This window comes from Taurulus bubalis (assembly GCF_910589615.1).
Source record: "Taurulus bubalis genome assembly, chromosome: 17".
Taxonomy (NCBI): Eukaryota; Metazoa; Chordata; class Actinopteri; order Perciformes; family Cottidae; genus Taurulus; species Taurulus bubalis.
In genome coordinates, this window is record NC_136605.1 from 22,923,042 (window position 1) to 22,940,510 (window position 17,469).

At 42.9% G+C, this 17,469-nt stretch overlaps 1 protein-coding gene across 1 annotated transcript in view; it reads right to left on the bottom strand.

Annotated features, from left to right (window-relative positions):
- The window catches only part of LOC306750330 (uncharacterized protein), a gene marked incomplete at both ends in the record, with an annotated part of 25,493 nt that extends 13,375 nt beyond the window's left edge, over nt 1-12,118 (bottom strand). The window contains 20 exons of the mRNA XM_079233739.1: nt 26-186; nt 258-327; nt 673-794; nt 1,122-1,309; nt 2,046-2,160; nt 2,423-2,596; nt 2,748-2,921; nt 3,014-3,166; nt 3,251-3,369; nt 3,461-3,556; nt 3,853-3,996; nt 4,509-4,607; nt 5,368-5,431; nt 5,551-5,643; nt 6,470-6,493; nt 6,863-6,962; nt 7,256-7,283; nt 8,254-8,410; nt 10,843-11,013; nt 11,954-12,118. Of these exons, the coding sequence (XP_079089865.1) occupies nt 26-186; nt 258-327; nt 673-794; nt 1,122-1,309; nt 2,046-2,160; nt 2,423-2,596; nt 2,748-2,921; nt 3,014-3,166; nt 3,251-3,369; nt 3,461-3,556; nt 3,853-3,996; nt 4,509-4,607; nt 5,368-5,431; nt 5,551-5,643; nt 6,470-6,493; nt 6,863-6,962; nt 7,256-7,283; nt 8,254-8,410; nt 10,843-11,013; nt 11,954-12,118 (2,417 nt within the window). The remainder of the gene's footprint in view (nt 1-25; nt 187-257; nt 328-672; nt 795-1,121; nt 1,310-2,045; nt 2,161-2,422; nt 2,597-2,747; nt 2,922-3,013; nt 3,167-3,250; nt 3,370-3,460; nt 3,557-3,852; nt 3,997-4,508; nt 4,608-5,367; nt 5,432-5,550; nt 5,644-6,469; nt 6,494-6,862; nt 6,963-7,255; nt 7,284-8,253; nt 8,411-10,842; nt 11,014-11,953) is intronic.
- Between the last annotated feature and the right edge of the window lie 5,351 nt (nt 12,119-17,469).

Consider the following 17,469-nt stretch of genomic DNA (forward strand, 5'->3'; position numbering starts at 1 on the left):
TGTACCCAAGTGGTATTACTCTTACTTGCGGGCCAGGAAGCCTCTTGCTTGAGCCTGGAAGGCGATGATGACGACGGTCAGTTTGAGGTCCCGCTCTTCCTCCAGCTGGGCGAGAACCCCGGTCCTGAAGAACATCTTGCTCTGCCCGATGCGGTACAGGTTCGTGTCCAGGTCCAGGTGCTTCACCTAGCGACCGTGTCCACAGTGTTAATAATAATATCATAGTAAATTATAATAAAATGTTCTCCCCGACTCACCATCAGACAGCACGCCTGCTTCCCGTCCATGAAGCCTTTGGGGATGACGTTAGCAGCCAGAATCTCATATCTAGAAAACAAGAAAACACTTTACTGAAGCCTGTTTTATTTTGAAAGGTTATAGTGTTAGTATGGCTGTGCCTGCCCTATAGTGGCCAATTGAGGAACTACAACACTGCGTTTTAAATGTATGGCTCTAACACAAAATATTATAATATTTAATATATATAAAAAATATGTACAAAATAAATGCATAACATTTCAAAAGAATAATAATGAAATCAAATATTTTACTTGTTTTTATAAAAGAATAAAGAATGAACATTTGAATTACACTTTAATTTAAAATAAAATAAAGTAATTTATATATTAATAATAAATGCAGTATAAATGTGGTCTCAGACGTCTTCCTCACCTCTGTCTGAACTCCTGGAACACGATGCGGTTGGGGAACCCCTGCCTGCAGATCCGGATGCCCTCCAGCACGCCGTTGCACCTGAGCTGCTCCAGAACCAGGTTGGAGTCCATCTTCCCAGCCTGCAGCAGAGCAGACTCAGTCTCCTTTCTCTACCGGCAGCTCCAGCTCAAATTAAATCATTCGTTCTACGTTTATGGAGATGAGACTCAAGACGAGACATGCACTGGTCACTGTTGAGACTTTATTTATTTTACTACGTTGTCTGTTTGCATCTGTAGATTTCTCCTAAAATCCCCAACATTTACCATTGCATAATGCCTCTTTTGCATATTGCAAACAAAACATTTCAGAAAATGTGTTATACAAAAAGTGATCATGTTAAGTCAGTGATGAACTGGGGAAGTTTCCTCGCATCTTCTCCTTCAGGCCAAAGTCAGAACTCTCACCCTCTTCTCGTGGTTGGGGATGATGCAGCGGACGAAGTTGGGCTGCGTGTTGTGCAGCGTGGTCATCAGCCTGCCCAGCGACTCCTTGTACAGCTGGCCCACGGTGCGAAACATGCCCTTCTTGGATTTAGTGGGCACCGAGCTCTCCGACATCTTGGTCATGGTCTCCAGACCGACCACTCGATCCGCTGAGATTCACACACCACCATTACCACCATTACCACCTTTACCACCAATACCACCATTATGACCATCACCATCATTACCACCACTACCACCAATACCACCATTACCACCATTACCACCTTTATGACCATCACCATCATTACCACCACTACCACCACTACCACCATTATCACCATTACCACCATTACCACCATCAGCACCATTACCACCATCAGCACCATTACCACCATTGCCACCATTACCACCAATACCACCAGTACCACCATTACCACCATTACCACCATTACGACCATCACCATCATTACCACCATCACAACCAATACCACTATTATCACCAATACCATCATTACCACCATCAGCACCATTACTACCAATACCACCATTACCACCAATACCACCAATGCCACCATTACCACCATCAGCACCATTACCACCAATGCCACCATTACCACCATCAGCACCATTACCACCAATGCCACCATTACCACCATTACCACCAATACCACCAATGCCACCATTACCACCATTACCACCAATACCACCAATACCACCATTACCACCAATACCACCATTATCAATAATACCACCATTACCACCAATACCACCATTATCAATAATACCACCATTACCACCATCACCACCATTACCACCATCACCACCATTACTACCATTATCATCATTACCACCAATGCCACCATGTGTGATTACAGAGGACACTAGGCACCGCTGAGGACTCACCGTCTTTCCACATGTCCTGGATGAAGTTGCTGGAGGAGTTGCTGAGCAGAGTGGTCACGTTGTCGTTCAGGGGGTCCATGTTCTTGGTCAACCAGTTGGCGGCGTTGTAGTCCACCTGGAAGCGCGTTGGTCAGTGTCTCAATACTAATAATACTCAAGACGCAAGTATTAAAAAAACGCTCAAACATATGGTTTCATTTTCTTAAACGTAATAATTAATAATGATGTATATTAACTCCCTGAAACCACTCACAAATACAGGTTAAGTTCCCTGACAACCTTTTGATAAAATAAGGGGAACTTGTTCATTAGTGTGAGACCAAATCCTTCCAACATATATCTTTTAAACTCTCTTGGAGTCCCTCAGGGATCCTCACCTTGCCGGCGTAGTGCAGAACCGTGAACATCAGCTTCTCTTTGTGCTGTTTGGGTTTGGAGAACTTGACATGGCCAGTGTGGGTGTTCAGCAGCTTCTCCACAAAAGACACGTCGGTGGCTTTGGGGAACCAGCACTCCTCGTCCAGGAGAGCCAGGATGCCGGGGGGGTTGTTCTGCAGGACCGACAGAATGTTAGGTTCAGGGAACAAAAGTTGTGTCAACGCGGAGTTGAACACCGGCCTCCTGGTCTAGAGTCCTGTGTGTCTCCTAGAATGCTACTACGCTTCACAATGAAACCAATCAAACGCATCACATGTCACCGACCGGCCTCTCGATGAGCTCGATGCAGGGCTGCAGGTCGAGGCCGAAGTCGATGAAGTTCCAATCGATGCCCTCCCTCTTGTACTCCTCCTGCTCCAGGACAAACATGGTGTGGTTGAAGAGCTGCTGCAGACGCTCGTTGGTGTAGTTGATGCAGAGCTGCTCGAAGGAGTTGTCCTGCGGCGGGGGAGGCGATTCGTACACGGTTAGAGAGTCACGGTTAGAGAGCCAGAAAGAACGTGTTTGGTTTCCGGGTAAAAAGCGCTCACCTCGAAGATCTCGAAGCCGGCGATGTCCAGGATGCCCAGGAAGGAGGACGACTGCCTCTTGCTCTTGTCCAGCGTCTTGTTGACTCTGGCTAGGATCCAGCGGAACAGGCGCTCGTACATGGCCTTCGCCAGAGCCTCCACCGCGAAATCGGCCTGGACGGAGAGAGTTCAGGGTTCATTTTGGGATGTTTTTTTACAGCTCTGCAGTGCATCTTGGGAGGTCTGGCTTGCCATTACCTGCTGCTTGGTCTGCGCCTTCTGCACCACCTCCCTTCCCACTTTGATCCGAGGGGTGAGGATGGCGCGGGTGAAGTCGGTGACGTTGATGCCCTGCAGGTGGCACACCTTCTGTGCAACTGTGGGGGGTAAATGGGTAACAGGACAAAGAGAAGGTCAGACACATGTGAGGAAGGTGAGTTCTCAGGGCCGGCGTTGGCATTTCTTTACCGGTGTTGTCGGGCATGGTCGCCTGCTCGCTGTTCCTCTCCTTGTCAAACGTGACGTTGCCCAGCTGGAGCACCGTGGACACCACCTTCAGCATCCCTGCAGCGAGGAAGAGGAGGGAAGACATTACCGGTAGTCTTCCAACAGAATACGGCAGCATGGCGAACGCCCCAAAACTACACATTAACGCCGGTGCTCTGGAATCAGTGCATTGGCTTGTTTTGTAGTTGCTTTAGCGACACCGAGGGGGGATCAGCTGCACTGAAGAGGAAGTGAGCAACAGGAAGTGATGATCAGGAAGTTCCTTTTTGCCCGTGGACTCCTATGCTACGGTCGAAGAGTCAGAAAGGTTTCCTCCTGGCGTCTTTCCTCAGCACTTTTCCCTGTTCACTTACCTATTCTCTCCTCCTCGGTGAAGCCCATGATCTCCATGGCATCCAGAGTCTCTATGAACATCTCGTCGTCCTCCTGACCGGAGATCTCCACGTGGCCGGCCACTAGGAAGCGATAGCTACTGAAGTCCTCCAGCAGGAGCTCCTCTGAACACACAAGCCACACCAGTTATAACACCAGTTATAACACTAGTTATAACACCAGTTATAACACCAGTTATAACACCAGTTATAATGCCAGTTGCATCGTTCATCCTCAATCAGAGGCAGATTATACGGTGGGTCTCATTTAGCCTAGCTTAGCATAAAGAATGGAAGCAGGGGTAAACTGCTAGCCTGATTTTCATTACAATGCATTCAGGCTCTGCTCAGTGAAAATGAGTACTGGCTGAAGGTAAATGATAACGTTCTCATGATGCGTTCAGGTGTAATCTAGTAAAATGTAGTGTTGGTGATGAACTAGAATAAATTCAGATGTTTTCACATGAAGATAACAGAAAGTCTGGCTCCTTGTAGACCAGCTGCTATAATAGCAACAAAGGGATCTGTATCTCTGAATACGGATCATCAACGATCGGCTATTGGTATCAGAGGCAAAACGACGCGATCACGGATCTCTAAACGTTACATTTAAACCTTACGTCATGTGTGTCGCTCACCCTTCAGCTTGTCCTTGGCTCCTGCCACCATGTAGTAGAAGATGTGGAAGGCTCTCTCGGTGTTGCCCTGCCGGATGCAGCGGGACTTCTCCAGCAGGTCTGGTCCGGTTAAGCAGACAACCAGGAGTCATGTGACATGTCAAACACAAGGTCATGTCCATGTCATGTGACATGTCAAACAGAGGGTCATGTGACATGTCAAACACAGGGTCATGTGACATGTCATGTGACATGTCAAACAGAGGGTCATGTGACATGTTAAACACAGGGTCATGTGACATGTCACACAGAGGGTCATGTGACATGTCAAACACAGCCTCATGTGACATGTTAAACTTAGGGTCATGTGACATGTTAAACACAGGGTCATGTGACATGTCACACAGGGTCATGTTACATGTTAAACACAGGGTCATGTGACATGTCAAACACAGGGTCATGTTACATGTTAAACACAGGGTCATGTGACATGTTAAACACAGGGTCATGTTACATGTTAAACACAGGGTCATGTGACATGTTAAACACAGGGTCATGTTACATGTTAAACACAGGGTCATGTTACATGTTAAACACAGGGTCATGTGACATGTTAAACACAGGGTCATGTTACATGTTAAACACAGGGTCATGTTACATGTTAAACACAGGGTCATGTGACATGTCAAACACAGGGTCATGTGACATGTCATGTGACATGTTAAACACAGAGTCATGTGACATGTCATGTGACATGTTAAACATAGAGTCATGTGACATGTCATGTGACATGTCAAACACAGGGTCATGCTACATGTTAAACACAGGGTCATGTAACATGCCACACACAGGTGATGCATGCTGATCTAAAAGAGGATACAGGTGTCGATGTTGGCCCCGACCAAGTAGCCGGTCACATCGAAGTTGAGCTTGATGAACTTTCCCTGTGCAAGAGGAGACGAGAGCAGCGGCCGCATGAGACAAACGTTGTGACTCTCAGACCCGATTGATTAAAACAACAACAACAACAACAACAACAACAACAACAACAACAACAACTCACAAAGCGAGAGGAGTTGTCGTTCTTGATGGTCTTGGCGTTTCCAAACGCCTCCAGGATGGGGTTCGCCTGCAGCAGCTGCTTCTCCAGCTCCCCCTGCAGCCCAAAGCGTGTCACTACAACACAGTACTTTTACACAAATGGGAGTACAATTCTGAGGTACTTTACAGGTACTTTTCATGTTATACTTTGTAACCGCACCGCATTTATTTTAAAGCTTCATTTGATTTACAGATTCAGATTATTAAACCAAAATAATAAATCAATAGAATTCTAAATTATTAACTGATTTCATTTCTGGGAAATAAAAAGTAAATATAAAAAGACATGGAATATATAATACAATAAATATAATGTCATAAATATAAGCAGCATTTAAAATAAAATAAAAACAATGAATAATATTACAGATTAAATCATTAAAATCACATTCACCTTCAGCTGCAACATTAAAGTGATGAAATCATTAATGCACCAATAATTATAAAAGTATAATATAATCGATAGCATTCTGCATAATGAGTCAACAAGGGGAAAAGAAAGACAAATATTCAACAAATATATAAAACATAATGATATAATATATATAATAATATACATATGTAGTAATATAATATAAACTAATACATATATATATAATAATATAAAATAAATAAATACTTATTTGTTGTACTTTTAGTATTTTTTGCTGCAAATACATTTGCACTTTGAAAAATTCGAGTGCAGGACGTTTACGTATAACAGAGTATTTTACCGTAGTATTGCTATATACTGAAGTAAAACATCTGGCTACTTGCTCCTGCACCCTCTGTACAGTAGATGTGCTTATGAATGTGTTATTATTGTATTAACAGTCAGCATGCGATACATTAGACGTCGTGACTTGTATGTAATTGTGTTTATTCTGCAGGTTTCTACTCACGTAGGCCAGAGATCCCGCCTGCTGCTGCGACTGCAGGAGGAGCAGCAAACACAAAATGTTCCTTTATTATCTGCTACAGTTTGCATTGTGAAGATAAAGTGATGATAAAGTAATATATCAGTTTTTCATACGATAGTCATCACACTTTTCGTGGGTAAATCTACAGAAAAGTAGCAAAGCTTCACGCTGAACATCACAAAATGTTTAAAATAGAAATGTATTATTCATTTAATTAATTATATAACTTGCTCTTGAAGTTCATTATTGTTATATATATATACATATATATATATATATATATATATATATATATATATATATATATATATATATGTATATATGTATATATATATATATATATATATATACAATAACGGTGGTGTTCCCACTCACAGGATTGGCGTCCTTCTTGCTCTTGTGTGAGGAGGCGACGACGGCCAGGTACTGAATCACCTTCTTGGTGTTTTCTGTCTTCCCCGCTCCGGACTCACCTCTGAACAAACCATACATTTGAAACAATTGTCAATCAGATTAATTGATCATAAAAAAAGTTTTGTTGCAGCCTGAAGTTAGTACTTTAAACAAGTATTCACGGTGAGAAATCATTAAATATGTAAGGGCTTAATGTCCCGGGAAGGAATGTAAGAGAACGCAATGTCCCCTTAAGTGATGGACGTGTGTGTGTGTGTGTGTGTGTGTGTGTGTGTGTGTGTGTGTGTGTGTGTGTGTGTGTGTGTGTTCACATGCATGGCACGGTATGATGGAAAAAGTGTTGTTTAGACTCACGTGCAGAGAATAGACTGATCCTCACGGTCTGTGGAGAGGGGGTAAAAGAGAGGGGGTAAAAGAGAGGGTAAAAGAGAGGGTAAAAGAGGGTAAAAGAGGGGAGAAAGAGGGGGGGAAAAGAGGACATGATGTGAGATGTTGACGGAGCTGAACTCGTCAGTTGAAGCCGAACACACCAAACATGAACTCTGCCGGTGGATTCCTGGAGAGCAAAACCCGCTGCTGGGATCTCAGGATTAGCTGCCATCACTCCATCAGCTATAAATAGCAGGTGGAGGTGGATGCGGAGGCTCCGGGCTCCCGGCTCCATGTAGGGCCATCCCGGGGCCAGTGGAAACAACGGAGTCGGCCCGAGGTCAGCGGCGGCCCATCCGGAGCCCCGGCGGCACGCTCCGGGTCTCCGGTCTCCGGCGGCAGCTTCTCGGCCGTGATTGTGTTTGTTTCAATAACTCAGAGCTGCGAGTAGTTACAGTAGTACTAGTAGTAGTAGATGTACTCGTACAAGATAAATATATCCACCGTGACGCCACTCACTAATTTGTAGAGTGACGTTTTGACGCCTTCATTTCTGCATTTTTGGCCGTCGCCATCTTGGATTTTTGCAACCAGAAGGGACCCGAGAGGGTGGAGCTAAATGCAACCAATAAGAGTGTTGATAAGACTTTTCTAGGTGACCAGAATACTTTTACAATTCACTTTCATGAAGTGAAAACACTTGAAGTTGAACACATCACGTGTGGACGCTTCGTCAGAAAAAGCAAACAAAACAAAGAAGCTAAACGTTGTGATATTTCTTAAATAACACTTAATTGTACATGTCTCATTTTAAATGTTGTATATATGTATGTATATATATGTATGGAGTATTTATGCAATATAATCATATGTGTCACATTATCAATATCCAATCTCTAAATATCACAATATCATCAATACCTGTAGATTGCAACACTCTTAATTAAATGGCTTAAGGGATCAGATAAAATACAATGTAGCACCTTGCATCATGTTCCTGTAGGCGTTGTCTGTGATGGAGTAGATGTGAGGCGGCACCTCGTGGCGTTTCTTGCCCTTGTACATTTCGATGATCTTCTCCGAGTAGATGGGCAGCATCTTGTAGGGATTCACCACCACGCAGAAGAGGCCCGAGTACGTCTGTGGGAGGAAACCATCACTACAGGGGTCACCACCACGCAGAAAAGACCCGAGTACGTCTGTGGGAGGAAACCATCACTACAGGGGTCACCACCATGCAGAAGAGGCCCGAGTACGTCTGTGGGAGGAAACGGTCACTACAGGGGTCACCACCACGCAGAAGAGGCCCGAGTACGTCTGTGGGAGGAAACCATCACTACAGGGGTCACCACCACGCAGAAGAGGCCCGAGTACGTCTGTGGGAGGAAACGGTCACTACAGGGGTCACCACCACGCAGAAAAGACCCGAGTACGTCTGTGGGAGGAAACCATCACTACAGGGGTCACCACCACGCAGAAAAGACCCGAGTACGTCTGTGGGAGGAAACCATCACTACAGGGTCCAGCTGGCGGCTTCATAGGGCCAACGTACGGAAAACCCGAAAGGGACATTAAACGCCTGCTTTTTCACATCATTTATCATAAAAATGATGCGTTTTGCGCCAAGAAAGCATCACCACTAACGTTGTTTTTTTTTGTTTTTTTTTACAAATGTCTGCCTTCATAACACTTGCAGCACTTGTATTGCGTTGGTCTGGTTTTACTCTTCACCGATTGGTTACAGAAGCTTTGGGCTTATTGACTCAATAATATGACGAAATAGCGTTTTTGACTGATTTCATACGCTGTAAAAAACAGCACTTTTTGGCGGCGTCCTTAACATAAATTGTGTGAAAATATAGGCTTTTATGGCGCTTTTAGCTTTCCATTTAAAACACACTTTATTGTACATTAATAACTTAAAAGATTCTCTGATTCCTCTTGGAGTCCTGTGATTTCTTCCTCGTATAAAACATCTTGTTTCTCCCATTTGACCTTGAACGCTCCACCTTCTCACTAAGAGGTGAACGGTTGTTCAGATTGCTTTCACCGTTTCGTATCAGGGTACTTGAAATAAAACCAACATTATATATATACAAATCAATACATACACATACAACACAAGCCTCTTAAACAAATACAATTATCCCCAAAATAATTGTTTTTTTAATTGCACAAACCTTATAACCGTTGGTTATAGTTGGAGTTTAGATTAAGGTTGCTGTGAATGTATTACATCTTGGTTTCAACCCAAAAGGTTGTGCTCTGGTTAGGGGTTCTTGGCTGAAAGAGTATTTCACAGAAAGTACATCACTCAAAAAAGGTTGATAACCACGTCTCATATCTTTCTAAATATATCCTTGACATTGTGGGTCCATCTCCAGAGAGTTATGGTGCACATTCAGAGACGAGCGATCAGCTCAGCTACTGTCTGCTCTTATATGGGCTGCAGGGCCGGCAGCTGCATGGCGCTCTGTGTTGGATGCATCAGCGTGGCTTTTATTTGACTTCCTTCGTACCTTATTAGACTTCGTGAGACGGACTGAAAAAATAAAAGAACGTAAGCTGTTGATCCTCTCAGTACGTCCTCGCTCTGCACACGACCCCGGCCAGGACGTTTACACCTGAATCTGGCGAACGTCGAGCGCTTTATGAATGTTTTTACTGCTCACTTCTGCTGATGTTTACATTTAAACGTGCTGCTCTTCTGGCTTTTGTTTCCAGACACAAAGTCAGTTTGATTTCAGTTTCATCTCCGGTATTTGACCTCCAACTAGAGTGTTCTTGCGTGTCGACCTTCAGAGGGGAGGACGTCAAGTCGTCCGCAAACATCAGAAGGTACATTTAAAAGAAATGAAATATTCAGTGGTAACATTGAATAGAAGGAAAGTTTATGGAGTCCGGACTCTAAACACAGTATCTGTGTTTCTATAATAAATGTTCGTTTGGGTTTTTCTTGATGTCTTTAGTTGCATGTTCCTTTTTTTCAGAGTTTTAAAAAGAACCTCAAATGTGAGCGGTGCTTTCTACAATCTTAGATTAGAATCATTTTAGCGTATGCATGTTAATTCCTAATATTGTTATCATATTACATCCATTGTTTTCTATTTTAATTTCTATTAAGAACTGGTGTTAGTATTACTATTAATACACTTTATATTTGTACTCTGGTTTTTAAACCTATATTGTTGCCTTTTTTATTTGAACTATATTTACATTATTTTTATTTCTATCCTATTTTACAACTTCCTACACACTTAATATTTTGTACTCTTTTGTTTATATTCTTCTCCTGTAATATTTGATCAATCTCTGGCACAAGAATTGCCTTCATAATAAATAAAGTTCTATCTCATTTTATCTTCGTTACATTTCTTCCTCTGAAGTACTAACGAGTGATTTATTTGGCAAATTACAATATCATGTTTTATTGTTGTACGTGTTTAAAAAAAACAATAAAGATTTTTTCCCAAAACCAATGGTTCAGGTTAGCGTTAGCTGCTAAGGGCTGCGTTGTGTACGGGTCCTCTCAAATACAGATTAACAGACGTGTGTGTGTGTGTGTGTCTCACATAGATCAGGCTGGAGAAGTATCTCTCCCGCAGGTTCTGCAGGATGGAGGCCTCGTTGAGGAAGGTGAGGGCGGCCATGTCCTCCACCTTGCTGAACTTGGGCGGGTTCATCTTCTGGATGTCGTCTTTGTTCACCGTCACCTTCTGACCGTTGGAGAGCTGCACCAGCACCTGCAGACACACACACACACACGCACATGCACACACACACACACACACACACACACACACACACACACACACACACACACACACACACACACACACACACACACACACACTCTGTTAATGACGCGTCGTGGGGACACACACATCTGTCCAGGACCAAAATATACACCTTGATGTCTGGCATGTTTGTGCAGTTTCTTTATGTTATAGATGGTAAAATCAAATAATACCAAAACTAAAATGTAAAAGTTACAAGAGGGATACATAAAATTCTTTGCATTTGATTGGACCACTAAAAAGTGGGCGGGATTACCATGAAGCACGACACTGATGGATGGGTGATAGCTTTCATAAGCACACGTCATATTTGTTTTACGGGAAGAACAGATGATTGGATTTAGATATGAATACACATGTTTTGCATATTTTGTTAAATAGGTGGACAATATGACCAGGGATGTGATCTTAAAGGGTTAACACGGTATTTAGCTGTACATTTCTCCTTTTTTAAAATGTTTTTCTGTGTTGGCATTTAGCACAGCCACCTAGCTTAGCTTGTCCATTTAAAAAAACCTGCGTCTTTATGGACTAGACCATTGTGAATTGGGGCCCTTCCCCAATTCACAATGGTCTAGTCCATAAAGACGCAGTTTTTTGCGTTCACCAATACATATAAAATGTTTTTCTTCACACATAAAATACGCTCAACAGGGCCTTTGTTTATGTCTGCATCATTTTGTTTGTGGTTGTTATTTAACGGTTAGTTAGTTTTACGCTCTACAATAGTGCAAAGGTGTAACCAAACAAACACACAACAGTGTGCCGTCGGACATCTGAACCGTTCGGTTGAGGCTCCGAATGCAAGAAGTGACATCGGTACCGTTAAAGCGCTGAACTACGAAGAGTTAAAAGTAGTAGGAAGTCATGTGACCGTCGTCAGTACCTCGTCGCCCTTCTCCTCCTTGAGGCTGGCGGCCTCGAAGCCGTCCTTCTCCGACGGCACCCACACCATCTTCTTGGCCGACCAATCGGCTTGCGCCATCCCGCTTTTGCTGTAGTCGTTGTCCGAGAAGAGGAACTTGCTGTCGTCGGCGGCCGGGTCAGCCATGTCGGGAGAGGCGCCGTGGGCGGTCGCGTCGGTCTGCGGCTCGTCGGGGTCGGTCGCTGGCGGTTCAGAGGCGGATGAGCGGACGGCTAGATCGTCGCTGGCGACTGGGTCGACCTCTGGCGGGGCGATGGGAGTCGGGTTGACCTCTGACCTCGGTTTGACCTCTGGCCTGTGGACGGAACAGGGGACGCAGATCATCAAAACACTTCAGAGCTCAGTGGAGCGAGTCCTCCACCAATGAGGACGCAGCAACCGGAGATGACAACCGCTCTCAGCCAAAACATTGCTACCTTTGGACGGAGGCATCTTTATGCTAAGCTAAGCTAATCGGCTTCATGATTGCCATAGAGATGCGAGAGTATCGATCTTCTTCTTCTTAAGTCTAAGCAACAACAACAACAAAAAAGCCAAACTATTCTTTAAACTCTTAAATTCATCCCAATTTTTTTCTTTAGCACTTCTTAAATCTTTAACATCTCTTAAAATAATCGTATACTTTTATGCTTTATGGAAACCACTTTGTGTATGAAACTTGCCATACACATTAATTCCCCTTTTCTTTAACTCAATAACTCATAAACAAAGTCCAGAGGGCCTAAAGTGCTGAAAGAAGCTGAACTTTAACTTTTGTTTTCAGATTTTAAACATGTATCTGGAACTTTTTTATATTTATTCCTAAATAAACAACAATAGTTTTCGTTTTTAAACACACAACAGTCCCAGGTTGACAACTCTTCACATTTTGATTTAACAAACGTATTATTAACTTATTATTAACAGGAGAATAACACATCACACCTCCAGACCGGAGGCGAGCATCCCATGAACACTGGCTCTCACACTGTCACTCAGATCTCTGCAGATAAACGGCCTCTGGATATTTCCCTACCGCTCAGCTACTTACTCCCTTATCCGGGTCTCTGCCTCCTCCTGCAGGTTAACCGGCTTTGACCTCCCGTTGAACAGCAGGCAATAAAACATGAAAAGCAGCGCACAGATAACCCCTATAATCAAACAGCCCGGCTGCCATGCTGGAATGCCCATGTTTGGCTAACCCTTTGCTCCGGGTAGCCTCGGTAGCCCAAAGAGGGGATGCTAGGGACTTAGCAGACACGCTTCCTTATAAGGTGCAGCGCTACGCGTCCAGCCAAGCTTACCGTTTACACCAAAATGGTGACAGGTCACAAGGTGTGTGTCCATGTGTGGCCGGAGCAGGTGTGTGAGAGCGGGAATCAATATGCAGAATGGAGTTTTTATTTTTATTTTACATATTTACTGAGAAATGCAATGTCAATAAACCACGTTGAAGATTAAAATACAACCTGGGGCGTCATGATGATGCAGCAGGCTGCTGGTTTGGGAATTAAACTTAATTTCTCATATCTATTTTATTCCTCTTCAGCAGCAAACGTAACACAAAATGCTCCAATGACAGAAATGTGACGTAGGTATTTGCAAGCTAATTTCAACAATAAAGCCTTAATTGGAGGTGTAATTTCAGCAAAACTCCTTGCATAGAAGTATATTATTTAATAACCTCTACCTGTCCCCTGTGTATTAAACATGTTTAAATCAAGTTATAGAATATATAACTTAATATAAGTCGTCATACTCACTGTGCAGTGTGTCAGCCTTCAGTGCAGGACGGAGGCTCAACTCAGAGAAATGAGAATATCATGTCAGGTAAACTGATGATGATGATGATGATGATGATGATGATGATGCCGTCTTTCCTCCCTCCACACTATTTAAACCGGCCCGCGACACCTGGGGGTGGCCACGAGCACCCACGAGCGGGCACGAGCGACGTCCATCCAGCCAATCACAGCAAAGAGGAGAGGTCTACTTGTTCTGCCTTCAAAATAAAAGCTTTGGATTTGTTCTTATAGAGACTGACAAGTGAAGAGAGTATGGATCTCAAGCAGTGTACGTAGGTACAACCTTGAGATACTGGCACATCATTATGATACAAATAACAATATATTCATTTTTTAGACTGTATTTCAGAAGGAAACATTATTATCAATAAGTAATATAACGCTCCTCCAGCATTATTTTGACAGCTGTAGTTACTCATTGGTTGTTTTCCAGATTAAGACTTTAAAAAAAGTAGTTGAAACTGCCCATCACCTCCTCTAACATTAAAGTCAATGTCACACATAAATAACATTAAAGAAGTCGTTCAGCTTCATAATGATAATTATTTTACTTTTAGTGCATTTTGCTGATAATACTTCTGTACTTGGTTATTTTACACTTTTGCGTCGTTACTTTTACAAAAGTAGCATTTAGATCAAAATGATCCCTGTAGAATAAACCATAATTTAGTCGTGTAACCCTACATTTACAAACATACATGTTGCATATCTGAGCCGTAAACTCATCATAGATTCCCTTTAAAATATATACATATATAATATAATATAGCGTCTATTCGTTTGGTTCGGACATATCTGGTGAAAGGTCATTTTCTTCGCTGATTGTCATCAAAGTGTAAGTAATATTCATGTGTACATATCAAAGAATCTACGTGTCAAATGTCATTAATATATATGCTTGTTTAAATGTACTTAGTTTAGTTCTACACCATTAAATCAACTGACAACATTACACAATCATTTACATCAGTATTTTAACTGGATTTCTATTGAAATTATAGCTAAAAACTAGACTCAATTATGTTATTTCTCAAGTGTATAAAAATAAAAGGCTCTCAGTGAGAGTTTATATTTTGTAAATATTAAAGCATGTAAATACCCAAATTTGGTTTAGTAAATACGTAATATAGGCTAGCTCTAAAACGAGGTTTGGTTCATGCACAATATAAACATTCACACAGATTGGATGCGTTTTCTCCCAATGTCCCCTCACAGTGGTTCTCTAATGGGGGTACGGGTCACTCAGGGGGTACGTGAGATTTGTGAAAAATATATATTTTAAATTAGCGTCCTTTAAAAAATCATTTAAAAATAGTGATTTAATAAATATTCAATACAATATAAGTGTAAGTTCATAACCTGAATTTGATTTGTTCTCTATTAAATCCGACACTGATGGCACAGCGCTGTGTATTACATCTTTCAACCCAAAATGCTTTGCTTTGTTCATCATCACTGGAAAAAGGTAGAGAACCACTGAGGTAGAAGCACAAGAATAAACTACTTTTATTTTGAAAGATGTATCGCCCGTTAGTTCTGGCCGGCTTGCCGTAGCGTCCTCGTTGCCACGGTAACCAAGCAACAGCGTACTTCACTAACTATAGATTTATGTTTTGTGGATTTAACATTTTCTGGACTACAAGATAAATGTCGTCCCCGGAGCCGCAGCCCCTGGACGCGTTCTTCACGGTGTTTGACGGCTCTTCGCCGGAACACGCGTCCCACGCGCGGCTGCTGTGGAGCTCCATGTCGCTGCTGCCGCCGCTCGAGTCCCGGCTGGTGTCCGCGGACATCCGCCAGAGGCTGCCGGTGTCTTGGCCACCGCGCGGCCGCAGCGCCGGTCCCCTGCGGGCCGCCCCGCCGCAGCCAACCCAGGGTCCGGAGCCTGCGCTCCCGCAGAGACTGGAGGAGAGGCGGCGGTACGCGGCCATGGCCGACCAGAGGAGGGAGACCATGGCGCTGCTCGGGAGGCAGCGGGAGCAGAGGCTCCGCGGGGAGCAGAGGCTCTCCGGGGAGCAGAGGCTCCGCGGGGAGCAGAGGCTCCGCGGAGAGCAGAGGCTCCGCGGAGAGCAGAGGCTCCGCGGAGAGCCCGGCGGAGAGGAAGCACCTGCAGACTCTGAGCTGGACTCTGAGCTGGTGAAGCAGCTGCAGTGATAACAGTCATGAAGTGGCTGTGTGCGGATTTGTTATAAAAGGCCTTTTACATGATTGCATAGCTTGTAAACACTCTTTAAATTGAAGCAGATTAAATGAGACCGGTTGTGTTTCTAAATATGAGACACTATGAAGTCTGGTGTTGAGGCCAAACCCCTCAAACTGAACACTGACCCAGTCTGATGTTTCCAGATGTGTTTGTTTGCTAATTAAACACAAAGTACATTCAGGGCTGATGGGAAATGGACAAATAAAAAGTAAAAACTGATTATGGCACCATATTTTTTGTTGTATATATATATATATATATAATTATATATATATATATATATATAATTATATGATTGACAATTTTAAAAGACTCTCCAGAAAGTCCTTCCTGCTCGCCCTACAGGAAGAGCTCAGGTATAATGATCACATGAAGCACCAGAGGTTAACCAAACACAACGACCATAAACCTTTTCTTCATCTTTTTGTCAAGATGTCTGCTGTTAAAACATCGTCTGAACCAATTAAAGCATCAGGTTTATTGCCACGTAGGCTCTTCATGTATTTGCATGAAAGAAAAGATATGGGAAACATATATAATAAAAGGTGAGGTCACCAAGCTGCTAATGAGCGTGATAACAGTGTACAAGTACAACAAAACCACCAGAAGGTATGGAGATGTACACAATCCTGATATTGTGCAATAATGTATGACAAGTGCAATTAAATATCCATCTCATGAAATATTTGCTAATTTTCATACATTTCCAGAACATAAACGTGAACACTGGATAAAGTTAAAAATGTCTTCTTTCATTTGATTGACTTATTAGAGGCAATGGTTTTTACAAAGAGAATTTTCAACAATTTTCTCCAAGTTTTTAGTTATAAAATGTACTAATGAGGTTATGAATGTGTTGTGAACAAACTCCTCTGCATAAACCCTCAGAATATATGAATGAAAGAGTAAAGCTATATGATGAGGTTATGAACGTGTGAACAAACCTCTTTATAGAGAAGTTTAGTTATGAAGTCATGATGAAGACTCTCAGGTGAAGAAGGTCAACACATGAACTCATAGACATCACCATGAAACTTCACCACTTCATCACTCAGAGGATTTATTGTGTTACAAGTTTTATGAAATCTTGTGTTTATAAAATAAAAGTTAAGTGTTTCAGCCTTTTATTCTTTAAAGATACCTGAACTATCTGCTTGCATTCAGACTCTTGCCGGTGTCGGCTGGAGCCGGCACACATTACATCATAACCTGATATTCAAATGCCAGACCTGCAGTGGAGAAGGCCCAACCATAATAGGATAAGAGGAGCCGAGGACTGTTGACTTTAGCTAATTTGGTTAAAGATGTCAGGAGCGCTGCGTCTCTAGAGGCTCTTTAACCTCTCAAACCGCGTAGTTCCCTTTTAAGCAGCTTTAACGTGATCCGGCACCTGAAGCCTCAGCATCAACAGTCCTCCTCCGCGCTGACGGTAATAACTTTCCTGCGCTGACAGAGATATGATGTGAATGTAACGTGGGTTATGGTTTTAC